The 21535-nt window shown below is 38.7% G+C and overlaps 1 protein-coding gene across 3 annotated transcripts in view; it reads right to left on the bottom strand.

The window, feature by feature from the left end:
- TMEM131L (transmembrane 131 like) overlaps positions 1-21535 on the bottom strand; it is a 168362-nt gene that overhangs the window by 19440 nt on the left and 127387 nt on the right. For all 3 annotated transcript variants that reach the window (XM_008000032.3, XM_008000033.3, XM_008000034.3), the window contains 7 exons: positions 20388-20515; positions 18064-18206; positions 14559-14745; positions 14183-14368; positions 13451-13600; positions 12471-13099; positions 4557-4705 (listed from right to left, as the gene is read on the bottom strand). In XM_008000032.3, coding sequence (XP_007998223.1) covers positions 4557-4705; positions 12471-13099; positions 13451-13600; positions 14183-14368; positions 14559-14745; positions 18064-18206; positions 20388-20515 — 1572 coding nt within the window. The remainder of the gene's footprint in view (positions 1-4556; positions 4706-12470; positions 13100-13450; positions 13601-14182; positions 14369-14558; positions 14746-18063; positions 18207-20387; positions 20516-21535) is intronic.

Genomic DNA, 21535 nt, shown 5'->3' with positions numbered 1-21535 from the left:
CAGGTAAGAGGAACAAAATTGCTCATCCCAGACCTATTTATGAATGTAAAAAGTTGGAAACACTCTTAATGTCCAACTGCAGGAGAATGATTTAAATTATGGCACAGTTAAATGATGAAATGTTATGTAACCACTGAAAACAAAGCTCCCCATTTAATTTTTATGGAAAATTTAGTTATAATCTTATGGCAAAGTTACAGACAATAATAATTATCTTAACTATTTTAAGATAATAATTTTCAAAAATTTGCATAGAAAAGAATACGAAAATGTTAAAAGTGGTTTATTCTGGATAGATCTTTTTCTACTTTATTCTTTATGCTTCTATAATAATTATGAATTACTTTTCTAAGGAAAAAAAATCTGCTTAAAAGAAAATAAAAAGCCAAAGCTAGGGTTAAAATTTAGTTTGTGGATTCCAAACCTGGGCTTCAATCTTCCTTGCCAGTAAATCCAGAGGAATGTTCCACATGTATCATATAGACAGATTTATACAATTTTGTAAGCTGCAAAATTAGGGTCTAAGAATGTGCAAGAAAAACAAACACTGGGTACTGCACTCGGGAATGTACTTATTGAGAATGATTTTTGCCAAATGAACAATGAAATGGAAAGTATTAATACACTCACAGGATTTTAAAGACCAGTTCTACAAAACAAGGAGTGAGTCACAGAGACAGGAAAGAAATGACAAACCACTGCCCCCAGATCTGCACCAGAGAATCCACCTTGGTTGACTTAGTTGGGGACAACCTTGGGCCACAAAGTACAGCCTATGCCATCCACATCCCTCAGATGGGCATGTCTCCTATGAACTGGCTGCCACCATTAGATGCAGATGTCTGTCCTACACAGGTTTACAGACCAAACAAGGAGGGAGGGTCTCATACAACCACTGACACCGACAGCAAGAACTGCCTTGAGCTCTAGGGACAGAGGTAAACCACAAGATGCATGCCCTCAGGGATCTAATGGTAAAGACACACAGAGAAGAAAGTAACTTGAAGAAATTAAGAAAACTGCCATAACCAAGGGCACAACTAGGCCTGGCACAGACAGCCAGGAAGACTTCAGTGCTGGGAGGAGAGTCTGAGATAGGCAATGACACCCACGCATGTGGCAGGTGGAGGCCAGTGGCAGCACCATTATTCCTTAGTGCCATCTTGGGCTGAGGGGACCTTGGGATAATCCATTCCAGTCTCTCCTCCCAGCACACAAGGCTGTGCATCTGCTGGAGTCAGTGCATGGCAGCATCAGTTTCTATTTCATTGCAGAGCAACAGGTAAGACTCCAAAGCCCATGTCAAAAGGATGTTAGGTTAAACTCCTAACTTCATTCATTCCCTCCTAACCCAAATTCAATGACTATTTCTGCTCCTGAAAGTGTGCCCTACCCTCACCTTTAGGCCTAGCTTTCTGTATACTTGCTATACCTGCACCCTCAGCCAGTCTGCAAATTTAACACTGTCTCCTCCCCAAGGTTTGAACTCGGGGCCCTTGTCTTTTCTCCATGCACACCTCACAGACTCCATGTCTAACCTTCAAATGGGTAACCCCTAAATCTTAAGCTCCAGGCCTCACTTGCTGCAGAAGCTCTAAGCTCCCCACCTCCCAATGTCTACTACACATCTCACTTCAAAGTTCAGCCATCCCTCTCTGTTGGTAGCGATCAGTATTACACCTATCACTTTGAGACTTACTGCTTGTCAATACTTTGTAAGTGTTGCCATTCTAAAGCAATTCTCATATTAACCCATTTAATCCTCACAACTCTTTGAGGTAGGATACAATTATCATCCTCATTTTGCAGAAGGAGAAAAATGCAATGTTAAGTAACTAACCGAATATTACAGAATGAATACATGATGAACTAGATTCAAATCCAGAAGAAGCCTGGCTGTAAAGTGCAAGCTCTTAACTATGATAACAACATTGCTTTGACAGACATAAAAATGAGCTTATCACCTCCATCAGAATTATCCATTCTAGTCACCCAGGCTTGGAACCTTGGAGCTATCTTTTGTAAATGGTCATGTAAAAAAATGACTCCTCTCCTGTATGCATTTAGTGCTAAGTTCTGATGGTTTTCTCTTCTAAAATGTCTCTTATCTACTTTCCTATCCTTTACTCCTGCTCAAATGTAAACCCTGATTCCATCATATCTCCCCGCAGAGTAACAGCCTCTTTGTTAGAAAAGAGCTGGTATCCATTTCTTCCCTGTCCAATTCAATCTCCAAAACATTGAGAATGATCTTCCAATCATGTCTTATATTCACAACATTCAAAGCATTTACTCAACTACACTGGTTCTATGTAACAGGCATCCTGACAGTCTTTATAAAACTGAATTGAACAATATCCAGTTATTACCTTCAGGAAGACCACAGCCCACAGGTTGCTTTCAGTTTGTGAACCACTGTCCGCTCCCCCCGCCGCCCCCCACCAACTCAGAAACCTTCAATAGCTCCCCAAAATCTGCAGAAAGGTCCCAAAGCAGCAATCCTCAGGCCAAATCCTCCAAAACAACTTTTTGTTTGGACAAATGTGCTTTTAACAAATTTGATTCTGAAATTCCTTAGCAGGCAACAATTCTTCAGTTCTCTACGGATACCACCACCTTCCTATTGCTTTCACTCAGCCTATGTCACCATTTGTGTTTCCCATCAAGACCTCGGGAAGAAAGTCTGAACTTTCAATCAGCATTCAATGGCCTTCCAACCTAGGAGGACTCTGTCCTCTCCTTCCCATTACTTCCCCAAAGGTAGCTTCTTCCCAGTCAGATGGCTCCCTAACTGCACCCAATTATGCCTCAATGGTTCCTCCACCTGGGGCCTCAGTGCTGCCCACTACCCACCTTCCCTTCTCTGTTCTTCCACATGCTACCTGCACAAGTTTCCACCTCCTCTGGGAGCTTTCCATGGCACCCTGGCCTATACAGACTTTTCAATCTCTGAAATCCCCTCTACTATGAATCTTGGTGTTTGGTTACACAGAAATCTCTTGTCTTTCCAAACAGACTGTAAATTCATGGTTTGGACTGCTTGCAACATACTTATTTTGTATCATTTCCACTTTATTTGAATTAAAAAATTCATGTTTGTTATAAAGTTTTCATAAAAGAGAAGAAAATAAAAAAGGAAAAAGAAATAATGCAAAATCCCACCACTCAGAAATAACTAGGGTCTCCCATTAATTATTTCGCAAACCTTATTTGTATTTTTCTACGACCCTACACACATGAAAGAATAGCAGTACAGATGATGGGAATAATTTATAATATCAGGAATATACATAATTTTTAACTAAAAATGTAAGGGTCAATTTTATATGAATTTAACATAAGAAAAATAAACCAAAGTAGAACCAAGGGAACTGCCAAGTTTTAAATAATTATTTCGTCAATACATGCTATATTAATTCCTTAAGGATCTCTCTAAGGTTAAGAGAAAGACTGGAAAAATATTTTCTTAAGTTATCACCCTTTTAAACTACACATTTCATATTTTCATAGTACTGGCTCTCTACTGAGAAATACTAAAATTAAAATTTATTTTCACCTACCTCTCAATCCCACCTCCTGGTTTTTGCAGATTATATTATATTTTTACTTAGTCAAAGTTTCAATTTTCCAATCCGTTCTGTGGTTATAACTGCTAAAGTTTTAGTCTTTGCTCTGGATATAAAATGGATTGAAACCTCAACAAGAGACCTTTATTATACCTTCTTCCATCTGAGTGTTCATTTATACTTCTATCTTGCTTGGCTAAATTTCATTAACTTGATTTTACAAGAATGGCTTATGATTTCATTTGTATTTAAGGATGTCTGCCTGTTGCCTTTGTACTTGAGTATTAACTTGGCTGGACACAATATTCTTTGTTTACATTTCCATTCTCTCAATGATACTGCTCCACTGTTTCCTGGTGTTAGATGTTCCTATCGAAAAGTCTGAGCTTAAGTTTGTACTTCTTGATTTTCTTGTCTTTGCACAACTCTTTATGTTTGAAGTTCAATTAATTTAACTAAATGCCTATGCCCATTATGATGTATCAGTTTTTGCTGTTGTACACAGGAAAATGCCTATGCCCCTTTGATCTACAAATTTAGTTCTTCCCTCATATCAGGAAAATTTTCTTCTATTACATCATGAATACTTTTCTCATCTTTTAGACAGAAGATGATAGATATGAGGACAAAGACAGACAAAAAGCAATACAACTCAGCAAGAGTATTCCCTAAAATATGGATGTTCAGTAATAACTGGATAGAAGGAATATGTTAGTCAAGTTCTACTCTGCCATTGTTACCTAAGAATTACCCATTTGCTTAAGAATAGATTCTCTTCAGAGTAAAAGCTATCTGGTTTCTCTAAAAATTACTGTAGTAACATTTATATAATTAGAAGGTAAATAAAATTTTCTGAACACACACATCAAACTCACCAGTTACTAACATGGATTCGAATGCAGTGAAACATATGAAATATACATATTCACTTAATACTCAGTTCTAAAAATGAGTTTTGTTCTTTTTAATAGGCAAGAAAAAAATACAGACCTCTACGAAAGTTATGTCCTGTTTCTCAGAACACATGTCTTCTCTAGATGTTTTGTGAATCTTCTTTTCTGAAGAAGACTTTGTGTCCACCTTCTTCAAAGTTTCACAATGATCTACTTCATTCCTGACAGGTACTTGCTGGTTATTCCCTTTAATAAACAAAAACAATTCAATTTCTAGCTAATAGTTTCCACTCACATTCCCCATATTCTTTCCTACACCAAACATCTAATTTGACTTCATGAAAGTTCAATTTAGCATTGTTTTTAACATCCATGATGCTCTAGAAATTTATTTTGTTCACAGATGAAAGTATACTAAGAGTTCTACAAAAAGTCTTTAAAAGAAGTCAAGGAAAAAAGGTAGGGGGGGGACACCAATATTCACAGTATCATTATTCATAATAACCAAAAGGTGGGAAAATTCCAAGTGTCCATTGATGGATAGACGGATAAACAAAATACGGTATATACACACAACAGAATACCATTCAGCGTGACTCATTGCACAACAATGTGGAATACTTAAGACTACTGAACTGCACGATTAAGATGGTCAAGATGGTTTTTTCAAAAAAGGAATGAAAGTCTGGCACACGCTACAACATGGATGAACCTTGAAGACATCATGCTAAGTGAACTTAGCCAGATTCGAAAGGGCAAATATTTTATGATTCTACCCATGAGGGACCTACAGTAATCAAATTCATAGAGACAGAAAGTAGACTGGTGGTTACCAGGGGTTGGGGAAAGGAGATAATGGGCATTTATTATTTGACGGGTACAGATTTACTGTCCGAGATGATTAAAAGTTCTGGAAATGGAAATGGATATGGATAGTGGTGATGGTTGCACAACAATGTGAATGTACTTAATGCCACTAAATTCGGTAATTTAAAATGGTTAAAATAAGTTTTATGTAATGTATATTTTATATATACATGTTTTTAAGCTGGCAAAGAGGGAGAGAAGGACAAAGACTTGGATTCTGGTCATGACAGCCACTAATTAGTTTTACAGTCAAAGTTAAGTCTCCTAAGCTGCCTGTGCCTTAGTTTTCTTATTCATAAAATGAACACAACCCGCCCCCCTTCCTTGCCTCCCTTGTCTGACAGTCATAAAGATGAAAACAGAACAGATATAAATGTAAAGCATCCCCACCAAAGGACACATGACTGTTTCATGGAAGGTCCTCCCTGCTACAGTGAATGCCCGCCCTGAACCTGTGGAGCAGCCAATCAACAGAGGAGCCAACAGCTGATTAATCAGATGGCAAAAGTGGGTGCTGGGAGGAACCTTTTCTGAAAATATGTTTTCTTCCATTTTTCTTTTAAGTGATTTCATCAGTATACTACTTCTATCTCTTATCCCACAATAAAGGCAAATGAACTTCAACTCCACAGTAACCAGCCTGTTTTCCAGTTTCAAACGATGTATTTCAGTACCTTCTTCTTTCTTGAACTAAGAATCCCTAATGATACCTTTGAAATCTGAGAAGTTTAGATGACCATGGGGCAGAGCAAATATTTCCCAGCAAAGCAGGCTGCAGGCTCCGGTAGGATGGACACCTAACCAGATTATCAGCAGAGGCTCCAATCCAGCCCTTCTGTGGGACTCAAGGCAGGTCAGGTCTCTCACCCACAGAAAGAAAGGAGGAGTCAAGTCCCCTCTGATTCTGAAATTCTGAGGCTACAAATTAAACTCACTCAAAGCAAGATACATAAAGTTTTCAAATAACACTTACCAGGTAAACATACTTTTATTTGGTTAACAGAAAATTATATAAATATTATGTAACCATAAAAATGCCAGCCAAGCAAATGGCACACCTTGTAAAGTAATGCAGGCTTTTATGGTTTAAGTACAACCAGGACATATTAGGTCTTATACTTTCAGAAAAAGGGGCTCTATCCCAAAATTAAGTTTATATTCTCCAAATGTTACAAAATGAATACAGAAAATAAATCCTTTGGCCAGACTCATTACATAAATAAAATAAAGATCATGGCATGTTTTTAATGCTTTTGGCTGTGATGGAAATACAATGGCCAAAGTCATATCCAGAGACAAAGCTGATCACTATCACCTGCTTCCTTTAATAACTGGGAATAACTGAGAGTTAGTGAAGAATCTGAATCAAAGGCTACTAAGGCTATTTCCCAGGAATTTCTGTCTCTATAGGACAGTCAATTATTTGCCTAGGGGGTTTAGATCGACTTCATTTAGAGGACTGCTGGGACACATCTTTCAGATCCCTTTCAAACCTGTGCATTTCCGAACCAAGAGCATCCTACAGCAGCCGTGTGGAATCATCATTACCCTCCATTTCCTACCTTGTCAAAATTAAAAGTCATTCTTTAGCAGAGATCACCTTTGAAATTTAATTCCTTCTAAAACACAAACTGACAGTTAGATATCCACAAAGGAAAACATCAAGCACTGTGAAAGAGTAAAGCAGACAGCCAAAAACAAGGCAAACAGGGTCCATACCAGAAAAAGAAAGCACAAGAAGAATATCCCTTTGGATTCTGGAAGCCATAAGCATGAAATACAATGCAGATATTTGCCTCAAAAAATAGGTGCTACTCTCCTGGTGTAAGAAATTTGTAAGAAAATGGATCTCCTTCAGTTTTCTTCAGGCCAAGAATATAGCACTGAAAGTATTCGTTATCAAAGCTTCTTAGGAAGGATCCAAATTTAATAGCCAGTACAAAACCATCCCCAAAAAGTAACAATGCACAGACTTTTAGAAAATTAGTAATGCCTTCTTGGGGCCAAGAATCAGGAAAAACAATAAAATGAATGTTAACAACAAGTTCTGCAGTAACTCTGAGAAATTCTAACATGAAAGTATTCAAGAATATGGGACACCAAATACGTACGTCATTTACAAATAGGGTCAATCCATGCAATATGGTTTGGTTCTGTGTCTCCACCAAAATCTCACGTCGAATTGTAATCCTCAATGTTGGAGGAGGGGCCCGGTGGGAGGTGACTGGATCATGGGGGTGGACTTTCCCCTGGCTGTTCTCATTATAGTGAGAGAGTTCTCACGAGATTTAGTTGTTTAAAAGTGTGTAGCACTTCCCCCTTCACTCTCTTCCTCCTGCTCCCACCACGCAAGACATGCTTGCTTCCCCTTCACCCCTCCACCATAACTGTGTTTCCTGAGGTCTCCCCAGAAGCAGAAGCCTGTACAGCCCACAGAACTGTGAGTCAATTAAACCTCTTTATAATTATCCAGTCTCTGATATTTCTTTATGGCAGTGCAAGAACAGCCTAATACACCAAGTCATCCTATTAAGCATGCAACTTCCCCATGACCTCACGGAGTAAGAGTGTTTGTACCACCGTTAAAAATCAAAAACAAATGGAAGGAACACTAATAATAATAAAGGGGGCAGGAGAAGATGTTGGGGGGTGAATATGTTAATACCCTTCACGGTGGTAATGGTTTCACGATGTATACTTATTCCCAAACTCATCAAGATGCATACATTATATAATAGGTCAATAGTTTCTTTAAAAAGTGGTTAAAAAACAGAAGCAAATAGAAGAACAAGAAACAAGTGATCTCCTCAGTAACCTGCTTAAAGTTGTACTGTCTCAAATCTAATCACAATCACCTGGTCTGCTTTGAATAAACCATTAAATCTTCAAGCTAACAGTATCTTTAAGTAAATGGGAACATTTTTTGAATTTCTGCAAATACCAATAATTTCAGAAAGTTGAGGTATCTAATTCAGTGAACACTTTCAGGTACTGTTAAGCTCAAGGCTTAAGCTATTATCAAGTTTAATTATACCTTACATTATCACAGGTAGAAAGCCGTGAAATAATTTGCTCACTATTTCTCCTTGGTAGTGCTGCAGCCAACCACAGCTTGTCTTTAGCCATAATTCCAAATCTACATTATTTTGATCAGACAGTGAAAATGGTTACAAACATTTAAAATTAAGAGCTATATTCACAAGATCATTTACATTACACATAAAGCCCCACTCTTGTCAGATGACCAAGAGGTTCTGGAACGTGTAACAAATGTTTGACAAGTTTAACTGATAGTTGTTTGACAAGTTGATGCCAAAAACAAGTGTAGAAAAACAGAGCCTTAAAGAATGTCAGCAGACTATTTCTATTGGGAATTTTAATTAATTATTTCCTATAGGCCTCTCCGAAGCAGGCAGGGGAAAAGGAGTAGAAAAGGGATAGACACATATTTTTTTCATTTTTTATTTTTGCTTTTATTTTGAGACAGGGTCTCACTCATTGCCCAGGCTAGAGTACAGAGGCACAATCACGGCTCACTGCAGCCTTGACCTCCTGGGCTCAAGTGATTCTCCCACCTCAGCCTCCCAAGTAGCTGGGACCACAGGCCCATGCTGACGTACCACAATGCCTGGCTACATTTGGCTACTACATTTCTTTTGGTAGAAAAGGGGCTTCACCATGTTGCCCAGGCTGGTCTGGAACTCCTGGGCTCACGTGATCTGCCCATCACAGCCTCCCAAATAAGAGACATTTTCTGTTACTTACAAATACTCTGTTTCTTGATGACAAGTATGTAGTAAAAGTCATGCATACATACCCTAGAACATTTTCTTCTCACACAATAAACTATACCTGGCAGGGGGAAAGCCTCAGAATAGAAGGCAGATTCTTCAGGTGCCTCTAGGAGTTTTGATAGGTTAGGAAAATCACTTAAAGTATTCTTAAGAGGCAGGAATGTCCCCGCCTTTCCCTTTTTCCCTTTAAAGGCAATCTCGTGACTAGAATAGTTTCTACGACCATTTGTATACTTTGGGAGAAATGGCTAAAATGTGGCAAACACACTGAGTGAGTTCCCATTCTGCTGGAATCCTAACTGCCAGTCACACAGGAGACAACGTGACTGGCACTTGGGACCCTCAGCTATCAGGCAGGTTGAGCCCAGCTCAAAGACCAAGCTGTTTTCTTCAGATTCTAGAAAAGATCTTACAATGGAAACAACACACATTCCACAAAGTAGAATGCTTTTCAAAACTAGCAAAGAACTAATGCTCAAAGCTGGAAGTAAAAACTTGAAGGTTCTTATATATATGGTTTTCTCATTCTCAAGCATTCTTTGCACCTGTGACTTACCTGTCAATTATACGCCTGTTTACCATTTGCCAAGTTATTGCAACGTTTTCCTCTGAAATTCAACAGAGCCCCAAACCCTTCATATTACTAAAACTCCAAACCCTCCCTTCAGACTATAATTATCTTTCCCTAGATTTCTCAGAACTTTCTTATTTTCAGTCTTTTAAATTCCTGAACAATTTTAAATTCTACATGGATAGCAGGCAATTTATTCACTTTTTAACATCTCTGATATTTTCCTAGGACAGTGCTGTGAACATGAAACAGTCAGAACAAAATGCCTGTCAATGAACCAACTTCCCTGGGAGGAATCTCCTGCTAACATATTACTTCTGTAGACAAGTAGAGGACTGTGAATTAGCACCTCTGAATTTGCTGGTCTGAACATGTTGGAAAGCAAAAGTTCTTTCCTCAGTTCTTATTTGATCTGATCAACAATCACTCTGGTACCACTTAACACGCTGCTGATCCAGCCAAACGGTATTTTTAAATTCTGGCAGTGAAAGATTTGTTGCCATTTAAAACATTATAAGCACACTAGTCATCTGTACAGGAAGGAAAGATTCTGGGCAGGTTTACCATCTACAATGACACAGGCAAATCCTATGTTTCCAGACTCCCATATTAAATTTACTCATGCTTATTAAAGTGTTACTACCTGCTAATCTTGCCTCAGCTATCGGCATTGAACATCGAGTACTGGACAGGAGGATCCTGAAGAATTCAAATCCTCTGACCTACTCTGACACCATATTTCTCATCCATGCCTTTATATTTCAACTGCTTTAAAGTATTAAGATATAGAAGGTCCCTCCCATCCATCTACCACACTGCCATAGGCATTGTATCTTGCAGGCGCATATCTCTTATGGGCACAAGGGATCACAGAAGAAGCACTTCTGGAGGGAGGATTCCCTCAAACAACTCTAATTTCAAGTGTGTGCCAAGTCATCCTGACTGTGCTCAAGCCTAAAAGACTAACATAACAGGAGAAATGTCCAACAGGTCTCACCCCATAATTCAGCCTTTCACAAATGTTTTGTATTCTACACCCCAGAGAGTGTCTGAGAGACAAACAGAATAAGACACCCAATCACCCCATCGTAATACATCCACAGACAAGGTATGCCATGGTTTCATGCGAAGGTCTGGCTAACTGCATTACCAGGGGGCATACTCACATGCCAGGTGGAGGAGACACAGGGCACAGTGTCCACCCTGTAGACATAAGTCCACTTCAGGCATGCGCACCACTGCCAGGGGAAACGGTACAAATGGGTTGTACTAAGTGCACCAGGAATGCATGTGTGCAACTGCCTAGACCACATTCCCCTCAGAGGACTCCAACTTTCTTTTAAATTAGAAATGTCCTTTTATAGAACATTTAAAATTCAGTTTAGGATTTTCACCGAATGCAGAAAGCTCATCAGAAGTAGTCAATCCATAAAATTTCTGTACCTTTTCTCCAATATCAAGAAGTGAAAAAGATGAAGTTATATTTAGATGCTTCAAATAAGACAAAAGGCAACTGAGTTTTTCCAGATTAAAAAGTGTCAAAAATCTGACTATAGGCCAAGAGTGGTGGCTCATTATGTAATCCCAGCATTTTAGGAAGCCAAGGCAGGCAGACTGCTTGAGCTCAGCCTGGTCAACATGGTGAAACCCCATCTCTACAAAAAAATACAAAAATTAGTTGGGCATGATGGCATGTGCCCATATGTCCCAGCTACTCAGGAGGCTGGGATGGGAAGATGGCTTGAGCCTGGAGGTGGAGGTTGCAGTGAGCCAAGATTGCGCCACTGCACTCCAGTCTGGGTGACAGAGCCAGACCTTATTTCAAACAAAACAAAACAAATCTGACTATAACACGTACAGAAATGTGTATATTAAAATGGTCAGGATGGACAAAAAAAGAAAATACGCACAGACCCTTCTAAACTTATAAATAAGCACAATAGGCCAAAGGGATCATTAAAGGATAATGACAATTCTCTATGGAGGTCGTCCTCCTAGTCTACTTTGGCATGTATTTTCCTTAACTGTTTTTGCTACATGAGAACATGTCTTCTTTTAACCAAGGAATACAATTAGAGAAGAAACAGGGCCAGGCAGCTATTAAATAAAATAGCTGAAGTTTTGTTCAGTCAGAAACATTTCATGGGTTAATTTTTACAAATAGTCTGAAAATCTGAGTTAAAAAATAATAATTAAGGCCAGGTTCAGTGGCTCATGCCTGTAATCCCAGCACTTTGGGAGGCCGAGGTGGGTGGATCACTTGAGGTCAGAGTTTAAGCCCAGGCTGGCCAATATGGTGAAACTTCGTCTCTACTAAAAACACAAAAATTAGCCAGGTGTGGTGGCACACACCTGTAATCCCAGCTACTTGAGAGACTGAGGCAAGAGAATCACTTGAACCCAGGAGGCGGAGGTTACATTGAGCCAAGATCACACCACTGCACTCTAGCCTGGGCGACAGAGCAAGACTCCGTCTCAATACATTAATTAATTAATTAATTTAGAAAAAAGTGTCCATGTCGTCCCAACAAGAAAATACAATATTCATAGTCTTCTAAACCTATATACTAAAATTTAAACCTCTTAGTCACAACATTTTAAAAACCTGATGTCTCATCTTAAACTTTTTATATGTCTTTTTTCAACATTTAAACCTTTGCTAAAACTAAAAAACTCAGCATCCACAATTAAAACTAACGGTCACAGGTGAGAACAAATTCCATTAAAAACAGACTCGGGACAAACAGGAGAGAATTATCAAAGGGAATGAAAAGATTACCATTATTTTTCCTGGAAATTTCTGGCAAGTCTGGCTGGTGGTACTGAGGTGAGTTTCTTGGTAAATGGTTTTCAGGTAGTTTCTTGGACGCCTTCAGTGGACAGAGCTCCTGTTCCTTGAACTCGGCTGTGTTCTCTGAAGTTTTAATGTCAGTTTCCTTAGGAAACATACATGTCTGTATTCCCTCCTTCATATTACATTCTGAAGAAGGATTATTGAAAACAATTGTGTTTTTCAGTGTGTTTTCTTCTTTATTCAGTAAGTTTTTGGGAAGGGTTAAATTCTTCTGCAGGTTGACATTTATGCCACTTGCATATTTGAGGTTGATCCAGTTCTCACCCATGGCATCAGTGCAAATGTCCTCTTTAGCAGCAGGCAGTGAGCTGCCCAGGGGCGAAGTCTGTTTTTCCTCAGTAGTTGTGCTGGTGCTGCTGGCTGCAGCTGTGCTGGTTTTGTGTTTACTGTAATATACTGAGCATTTGTGCTTCTTCTGAGAATGACCGTAGGTGGCTGGGCTTCTCTTTGTAGCATTCTGGATCCTGCTCTGGGGAGTGTTCACTGGAAGGCAGTTCTTCCCCCTGCCTTTATCAGAGGGGCCATATGTATCGAGAAAGTTCTTGCAATTGCTTCTGAATTTAAGAAGAAAAACATTTAGCATAAAGGCAAAGCAAATCAAACTCTACTTCTCCACTTCCACATCCATGAGAAAAGGATAGCAATCAGTACGGAGCGTAAGTTCTACCTTCCCTTCTTCTAAAGCTCCAAGAGTTGTCTGCCAATGAGAATACCCATCAACTAAGTCCTTGCGTGGAGACTATCTCAATAATAACGGGGCAGCTGTTCACATAGTGACTTAAAGGAAATTTTATGAAAATAAATGTGGAGTCAAAATTTATGGTTACTTAAAATTAAATCAGAAACGAGTAATATCAAAAGTGAGAAAGTGCTCCCACTCCCAACCACACTATAAGAATTCTTACTTGTAAGAATGGGAGCTGATTACATCCATGGGACCATTGTTTTGCTGTGAAGAGGAGCTAGCATTTTGCCTCTGTCTTGTTTTCATGAATTCCATGAGAATGTACTGTGCTTGTTGGAAGGCTATTAAAATCACACCCAACAGGGACAAACTGAGGAAGAAAGCAACGAGGTTCAGTATCGCATGGTTCTGACTGGCATTCAAAAGACTAGTTTCATTATAGAAGAGTGGGGAATGATTTACGAGAAACATCTGAAGATGCGGTATTAAAATTCCCTAAGATTTATCACATAATTTCTGATGTTCCTTAAAGATTAAAAAAACACACAATTTTCCAAAATTGTGCATATTTATAAATTTGACATTACAATTCCATTTTTATGAAATCATTCAAAAAGGGTCATTCCAGTCTTCTAATCTCAAATCATCACTGCATGAGCTAACACAAGTAATTAACATTCATATCATCCACCATGACTGCCTATGAATATACTATATATGAAGCACAACTGTCTATGATACTTCTAGGATTAGTTTACTCTTAGGATTAGTTTACTCTAACCTTAAAGTGTGCCAGTGAATATTTCATGTATGGCACAGTTCTCAAGGCAGTAACAATTCCACTCAATTCATATACTTTGACTACACTGGGGCAGTTTACGTTTTCACACAACTTGCCTGGATGACTTCTCTACTCCGTGAGAGGAGAACAAGGGAGATGGTAACGGTTTACCTGACAAAGAAGACTGTGAGTCTCCAAAATGACTCCTCCCAGCTGGGTCCTGGAACCACATCTGCACACAAGGGCAACAGGTGATGAGGGAGAGTCACATTGAGAGTGAAGCGAAATTCTAGGTCCGCTGCGGTTACAAGAGTTAGGTCCCGAATTACCCAGGAAGAGGTAAAGTCTGGAGTGAACCTGAAAATAAAAGAATCATCCTTATGAACTTTTGTTTTAATTTTAGCCACAAAGCAAAATAAAGACAACACGTCTTACTTCTACAAAAGAAGTATTCACATAAAAACATAAGATGTCTTAACAATGGAAAAAGTTTTCCTCCTCACACATGCACCACAAAACTGAAATCAAGTTAAAGCCCAATGCTTACACAATGCTGATATCGCGGGATGTGTTTGGGTCCAGGGAAAACTGATGACAATCCAGCACCTCGAATCCATAACCTTGGCAGTTATACCCATTAATTTTCAGAGACGAAACAGTTATAGGAAGCGGTCCAATATTCTCAACTTTAAAGTTCTTTGTAATAGATAAAATTTGCTTGCTGTCTTTCAGTTCTAATGGGAACCAAAAAAAGATATATTTAGTATATGTGAACCATAAAATTTATTTTAAACAATTTATTGGGTCAATATTTATTAAATAAACCAAACCATGATCTAAATCACTAAAATGTGAAAAAAATCCAACATAAGCTCAAAGTATGATTTCTATCTAATTTCTAGAACAATTATAGATTCTGTTCTAGGATACAACAGAGATACTTAAGTAGGCAAGATTTTTCTTACGTGAAATGTTCTACCAAGATACAAAAAGTAACCAAAATCTCTTCTTTGGTCCTTTACTTGTTAAAGGTTAAGGTAAAAAGTTTGTTCTTCTCAAAAGTCAAATAGTTTGATTTACTACAAGCCACCATATACCCCATGCCCTATAACTTTCACTCACATTGAACCAGGCACCAGTTAAGGGGATGTATAAGTGCTTCTGTATAAATCCATCACAGCTGTGCTATGCTATGATAAAGAAGCAAATCCTTGCAAATAAACAAGAACACATTTTATACTGAGTTTGAAAAAAGAAAGGTTATGACAATTTTTAAATATCCTTGTGAATTTATAACAATCTGTCCCACATAAGTACTAATATTTTTATCTGGTTCCAGTTTTTTTTGTTTTAGAGACAAGGTCTCACTCTGTTGCCCAGGCTGGAATGCAGTTGTATGATCACAGCTCACTGCAGCCTTGAACTCCTGGACTCCAGCAGTCCTTTGACCTTAGCCTCCCAAGTAGCTAGGACTACAGGTACACTCCACCACAGCCAGGAGATTGTTTAATTTTTTTGTAGAAATGGGGTCTCACTACGTTACCCAGGCTGGCCTTGAACTCCTGGGCTCAATCAATCCTCCAACATGAGAAACCTAAAGTGCCAGGCACGAGCTACGGTGACAGGTCTGGTTCTACAGTGCTTTTTTTGGGGGGGGCGGGACAGAGTCTCACTCTGTCGCCCAGGCTGGAGTGAGTGGTGCGATCTCGGCTCACTGCAAGCTCCACCTCCTGGGTTCACACCATTCTCCTGCCTCAGCCTCCCGAGTACCTGGGACTACAGGTGCCCGCCACCATCCCCAGCTAATTTTTTGTATTTTTAGTAAAGATAGGGTTTCACTATGTTAGCCAGGATGGTCTCAATCTCCTGACCTCGTGATCCACCTGCCTTGGCCTCTCAAAGTGCTGGGATTATAGGCATGAGCCACCGTGCCTGGCCTCTAACAAATCTTTTCAAACTCAGTGCCCATTTAGCATAGTTTTCTAAAACAAACAAAAATCTACTCAGCCATTTAAATAGTCCTACAAATAATCCAATGGTTTCACCAACCAGGTTTCTCTGTAGAAAACATAGTTACACTAAAATGCTTTCTGTGTTTTTATAAAATTAAAAATAGTAATAGGAAAATAAGAATTTACCGAAAGCATTTTACATTCATTGTTTATTTCTGTTTCAGTTCCTTAGGAAGTTGCTGAAACTAATATAAGTAGTTTAAAGGCATTTAAGTACATGCATAATTTTAAAATTTTCTAGTGCAACATGTTAATGTATTTCTAAATCTGCACTGTCTGATATGGTAACCAGTAGACATATGCAGCTATTTAAACTTAATTAAAATACATTTTAAATTAACTTCAGTCACAGCAGTTATTTTTATTTTTGATTTTGTTTTTTTCTGAGACAGGGTCTCACGCTGTCACCCAGGCTGGAGTGCAGCGGCATGATCGTGGCTCAGTGCAGCCCAGACCTCCTGGGCTCAATCAATCCTCCCACCTCTGCCTCCTGACTAACTGGGACTACAGGCATCTGCCACCATGCCTCGCTAATTTTCTCTTATTTTTAGTAGAGATGAGGTCTTGCTTTGTCGCCCAAGCTGGTCTCAAATTCCTGAGCTCAAGAAATCTTTCCAACTTGGACTCCCAAAGTACTGGGATTACAGGTGTCAGCCACCACATCCAGTAACTAGTTATTTTTAAAGACTTCTTTTTTTCTTCTTTGAGAAGTCTTCACTCTTGTCACCCAGGCTGGAGTGCACTGGCGTGATCTCGGCTCACTGCAACCTCTACCTCCTGGGTTCAAGCGATTCTCTGCCTCAGTCTCCTGAGTAGCTGGGATTACAGGCATGCGACACCATGCCCAGCTAATTTTTGTGTTTTGAGTAGAGATGGGGTTTCACTATGTTGGCCAGGCTGGTCTCGAACTCCTGATCTCAGGTGATCTGCCCACCTCAGCCCTCCAAAGTGCTGGGATTACAGGCATAAGCCAGCGTGCCTGGCCATTTTTAAAGACTTCTTAACCACATGTGGCTAGTGGCTACTGTCTTGGATGACACAGATACAGAATATTTTTGTCATCACAAAAAGTGCTATTGGTTAGCACACTTTTAATGTTTTCTCATCATTTCAGTGATTTTCTGTGACTAGGTAACTGATAGCCAAATGAACTGCTTCGTGTATTTATTTTAAATATTTAACACTACTCTGATAATTCAGCAATTACACAATCTTTTTTCCCTCTGTATCTTTTTGGTTTGTTTGTTTTAGAGAAGGGGTCTTGCTATGTTGCTCGGGTTGGCCTAAAACTCCTGAACTCAAGTGATTCTCCCATCTTAGCCTCTTGAGTAGCTGTGACTATAGGTGCTGATATGGTTTGGATCTGCGTCCTCACCAAAATCTCATGTTCAATTGTAATCCCCAATGTTAGAGGTGGGACCTGATGGGAGGTCAATGGATCATGGGGGTGGTCTCTCATGGTTTAGCACCACCCCCCACTCCCACAATGCTGTCACTGTGATAGTGAGTTATCGTGAGATCTGGTTGTTCAAAAGTGTGACACCTCCTCCCCTCTCGTGCCCCTGCTCTAGCTATCTAAGATGTGCCTGCTTTCCTTTCATCATGTCATAACTGTAAGTTTCCCGAGGCTTCCGCAGAAGCTGAGCGGATGCCAGCATCATGCTTCCTGTACAGCCTGCAGAGCCATGAGCCAATTAAACCTCTTTTGTTTATAAATTACCCAGTCTCAGGAATTTCTTTACAGCAATATGAGAACAGACTAATAAAGGCCTGCACCACCACCTAGCTTATGTCTATTATCTAAATTAAGTTAAATATCTAAAGATATCACTCTAATCCAGGGGTGCCAGCCTATATATGCTCAAATGTTTGCCTGATTTCATTATTTGCATCAATACAATGAATTTACTATAAATTTTTAGAATTTAGAATTTAACAATTTTAAATTTTAGAATTTAAAATTTAGAATGTATAGAATCCTTTCACTCTCAGTTTTAATGCCAACCTTCCCTGTCAAGAGTGCCACGCATATGAACTCACGTCTACGGCAGTCCATCAGTGTGGACTCGGGCACCTTAAATCGGAGGGAGCCTCCTGCACCAGGAAGTCTTCCACCCACTTTTAATAACTCTCTCGCTCCAAATCCTTCCACGCCAATCATGTCAATAACAGTCAAGTTATTCCTGCAGTGAAAGGAAATACAAATCAAAAGGCATTACATGGAGTCACAAGGTACAATGTACTTGAATTTAAATATTCCCAGTTAGCAAGAATATTTTTAAACTTTTTTGAAGTTTTAAAAAAGATAAATCCATTTAAATAGTGTGGAATCTTCTTCCATCTCACAGAATAAGGGTGCAGCCACAGGCCAGGGAAGCTGCCACTGCCAAGTACCAAAGTGAGCTGACTGCAGCAAGAACATGCAAACAATCATGACCCCCTTTCAACTACAACCCACACATGTAGCCTCATATGTTTTTCAAATTACTAGAAACCAGGGTAGTGATCAGACATTCGAGAAAAAAAACTGAAGAAATAAACTGGGGAACATAGACAAACACTAATAAATTTAGACAAAATGATAAAACTTATTTACAGGGTGAATTAAGGTGTTTTCATAGTAATCGTAAGAAATTCTGCCTTGGGGATGATACTAGACATAAAATTCTACTGTTTCTTTTGAAGTGAAGATTTAAAATATCACCCCATAAATAACATGTATCTAGTCAGGTTTTTATCAAATAGTAATTCAGACTAGCATGTATCTTTTCATTAATTGAAATTCCAGGACAAAAAGGTGGAAATGAGTTTTATTTTTTTAAATTTTTATTCATTTACTTAGGAGATAGGATGTTGCTCTGCCACCCAGGCTGGAGTGCAGTGGCATGACCACTGCTTACTGCAGCCTCAACCTCCCAGGCTCAGGCAATCCTCCTACCTCAGCCTCCCAAGTAGCTGGGCCCACACGCAAGCATTACCACGCCCAGCTAATACTTCGCAATTTTGTAGAGACAAGATTTCACCACATTGCCCAGGCTGGTCTCGAACTCCTGGGCTCAGGTGATCTGTCCGCCTCGGCCTCCCAAAGTACTGGGATTACAGGCATAAGCCACTACACCTGGCCTGGAAACGATTTTTAAATGATGCATATTGGAGTGAAAGCCACTCCTCATAATGTAAATATTATAGAAGCAGCAAGAGAATTCATTTTACTTTTGTAATTATATAGAATACACTGAAACAGCTTTACATCTTTAAAGGATTAAAGAGACTTTATTAACCATTTAAATACCTTTAAGTGATGGAGTAATAGATGACTGATGTTATTTACAGGACAGAAACTACCAGAAATAAATTAACTTCTACGAAAAATTTAGACTTTCCTTTCAAGTCTGAGATAGTTCAACCTGGGGTGAAATAAAGTTTGTCTCTGCACTTCCTAGGACCTTAGTTCTTCAACGAAAAGTCAGTTTAAATGAAACACTAAGTCAAAAAAAAATTTTTTTTTAAAGAAAAAAATAAACAGAAAAAAGAAACACTAAGTCAACAGGGCTTTTTAGTCAAAATGCTTAATGAATAAACTCTTAAGAACTTTAACTTTTTTTAATATCATTCATTTGCAGAAGAACAAACTTACATATTAAAGAAAATCCTGAATAAATTTTTTGCCAGGTGATCTGATACTACAAGTTTTTAAAAAATAACTCAAATGTCATTTATTAAAAATTAAATTTGTGTTATACTTCTCACTAATGCATAGAGCTTCAAGATACATCTATATTTACTGTAAATTTTTAAAAGCCTTTCAAGACTACCTAAAGATGAAAACAATTTAAAAATGAAACACATTTAGCATACTTAAATCAGTTAGCAGTAACTCATTTCAAAGGAAGAAAAGGAATAAAAAGAGCCAATGGGCTGAATGAAACACCTTTTCTATTGTCCTTTGGGCTACCGAGAATTCCAGGAGCAAAAAAGAGATGAAAATGATACAAGTTTGTTCAAATACTAAAGACTGAAAATATCTACAGCAGTCCTTTAATGATCTTTCTATGCTAAGGACAGATTTGCATGAGTGTGTTCTGCCGTTTGAGACAGCTGGACGAGAAGCTGTGTGGAAAGCACTACCTCTCCTGGAGACACGCATGCACACTCCCTGTTGGAGGAGAGAGGAGACTGAGGCCCTGGGAATTACATATCAAGCCTCCAGCGACCTCCTTCTCAGCTTCCACTTCTTCCTACCCTGCAACACAGTCTTCATCCTGAAGGCCTGATTGAGAAGTAAATGTCAACTATCAGCTAAAGAGATTTACACAGATGAGTCAGCGAGAAAGAAACAGATTCTACAACAGGAACACACCTACCGGATTAGTATGAGTGAGGTAACTTTTCCATAGTCAGTGGGTGTGAAAACTACGCCAACCCTTTTCATTTCCAAAGGCTGCAGATGTAAGTGGAGGATGCCAAACCTGGATTCCTCAGAATGCGTACCCTGCAAATTATTAACAAATTAAACAATGTCATACTCCTAGAAAGCAAGCTTCCATTGCCATTAAGTGCATCCTAGAGTTTAAACATGATTGTTTTTCTTTTAATGTCCAGATTTGATCATCCTCATCAACCTGTTTTTGAACTTGCTTATCCTGAGAGTTCACTCCAATAAACAGCTTCTGAGCCATAGCTAAGGAACACAGGCAGAGGCTACAGGACAGCCTGACACAGATGCTGGAGAGGGGATTTGCTTCCTGGTTTGGATGGAAGTTGGGGCTAGCTTTCTAGACAAAGATGCTCTGAATGTAAATCACCAATCAGAAAACAGACCCAATAGCCTCTGCTTGAATGCTAAAGTAATCTGACAAGACCACTCACCCACCATTGGACAACCCAAAGATCTCTTTATATAAATTCTTTATATTGAATTTAAGTTTATATAGAAATCATCTTTATTATATTTAGTATCTCCAGTCAGAAGAAAGATCTTTATTTACTCACATCTTCCTCTATGCCCTCCAAGATGTCTTTTGGTGTTTTTTGTTTGGTTTTGTTTTGTTTTTGCATAAAACTTGTGCTCTAAATTTAGTAACCAAGGTATAATTTTTTTATCTTTTTGTTAAGTGGACTTTCCCTCTTTCCACTGCTTTTTCCAGCTCCATCTCACTAAAAACAACGCACAATTTCTTAGAGCTATTATATAATCTGAAGAATATTATTTCTCTTTGTTTTTAACTTTTAATTTTATCTTTCAATTATTGCTAGTGTTACCCATGCCACCTGAAAAAAAGAAACAGTAATAGTATTTGATAATTTGATTCATTTTTATTAGAATTATAAACTCCATGAAGGAAGAAACCCTGTTTTATGCATGTAATATGAATACTGAATTTAAAAGCTGCTGACTTTTGGTGTTAAACTTATAGTAAAAACAGCACCTCTATTATTAAATGGTTCTTATATGCCAGGCACTGACATTTTTAGGGTATATAAAAAATTCCAATGCTCTTAACCAAAGGAA

Source organism: Chlorocebus sabaeus, chromosome 7, assembly GCF_047675955.1.
Source record: "Chlorocebus sabaeus isolate Y175 chromosome 7, mChlSab1.0.hap1, whole genome shotgun sequence".
Taxonomy (NCBI): Eukaryota; Metazoa; Chordata; class Mammalia; order Primates; family Cercopithecidae; genus Chlorocebus; species Chlorocebus sabaeus.
Note: the sequence above shows the minus strand (reverse complement) of the source record. Positions and strands in the feature narration are given on the sequence as shown.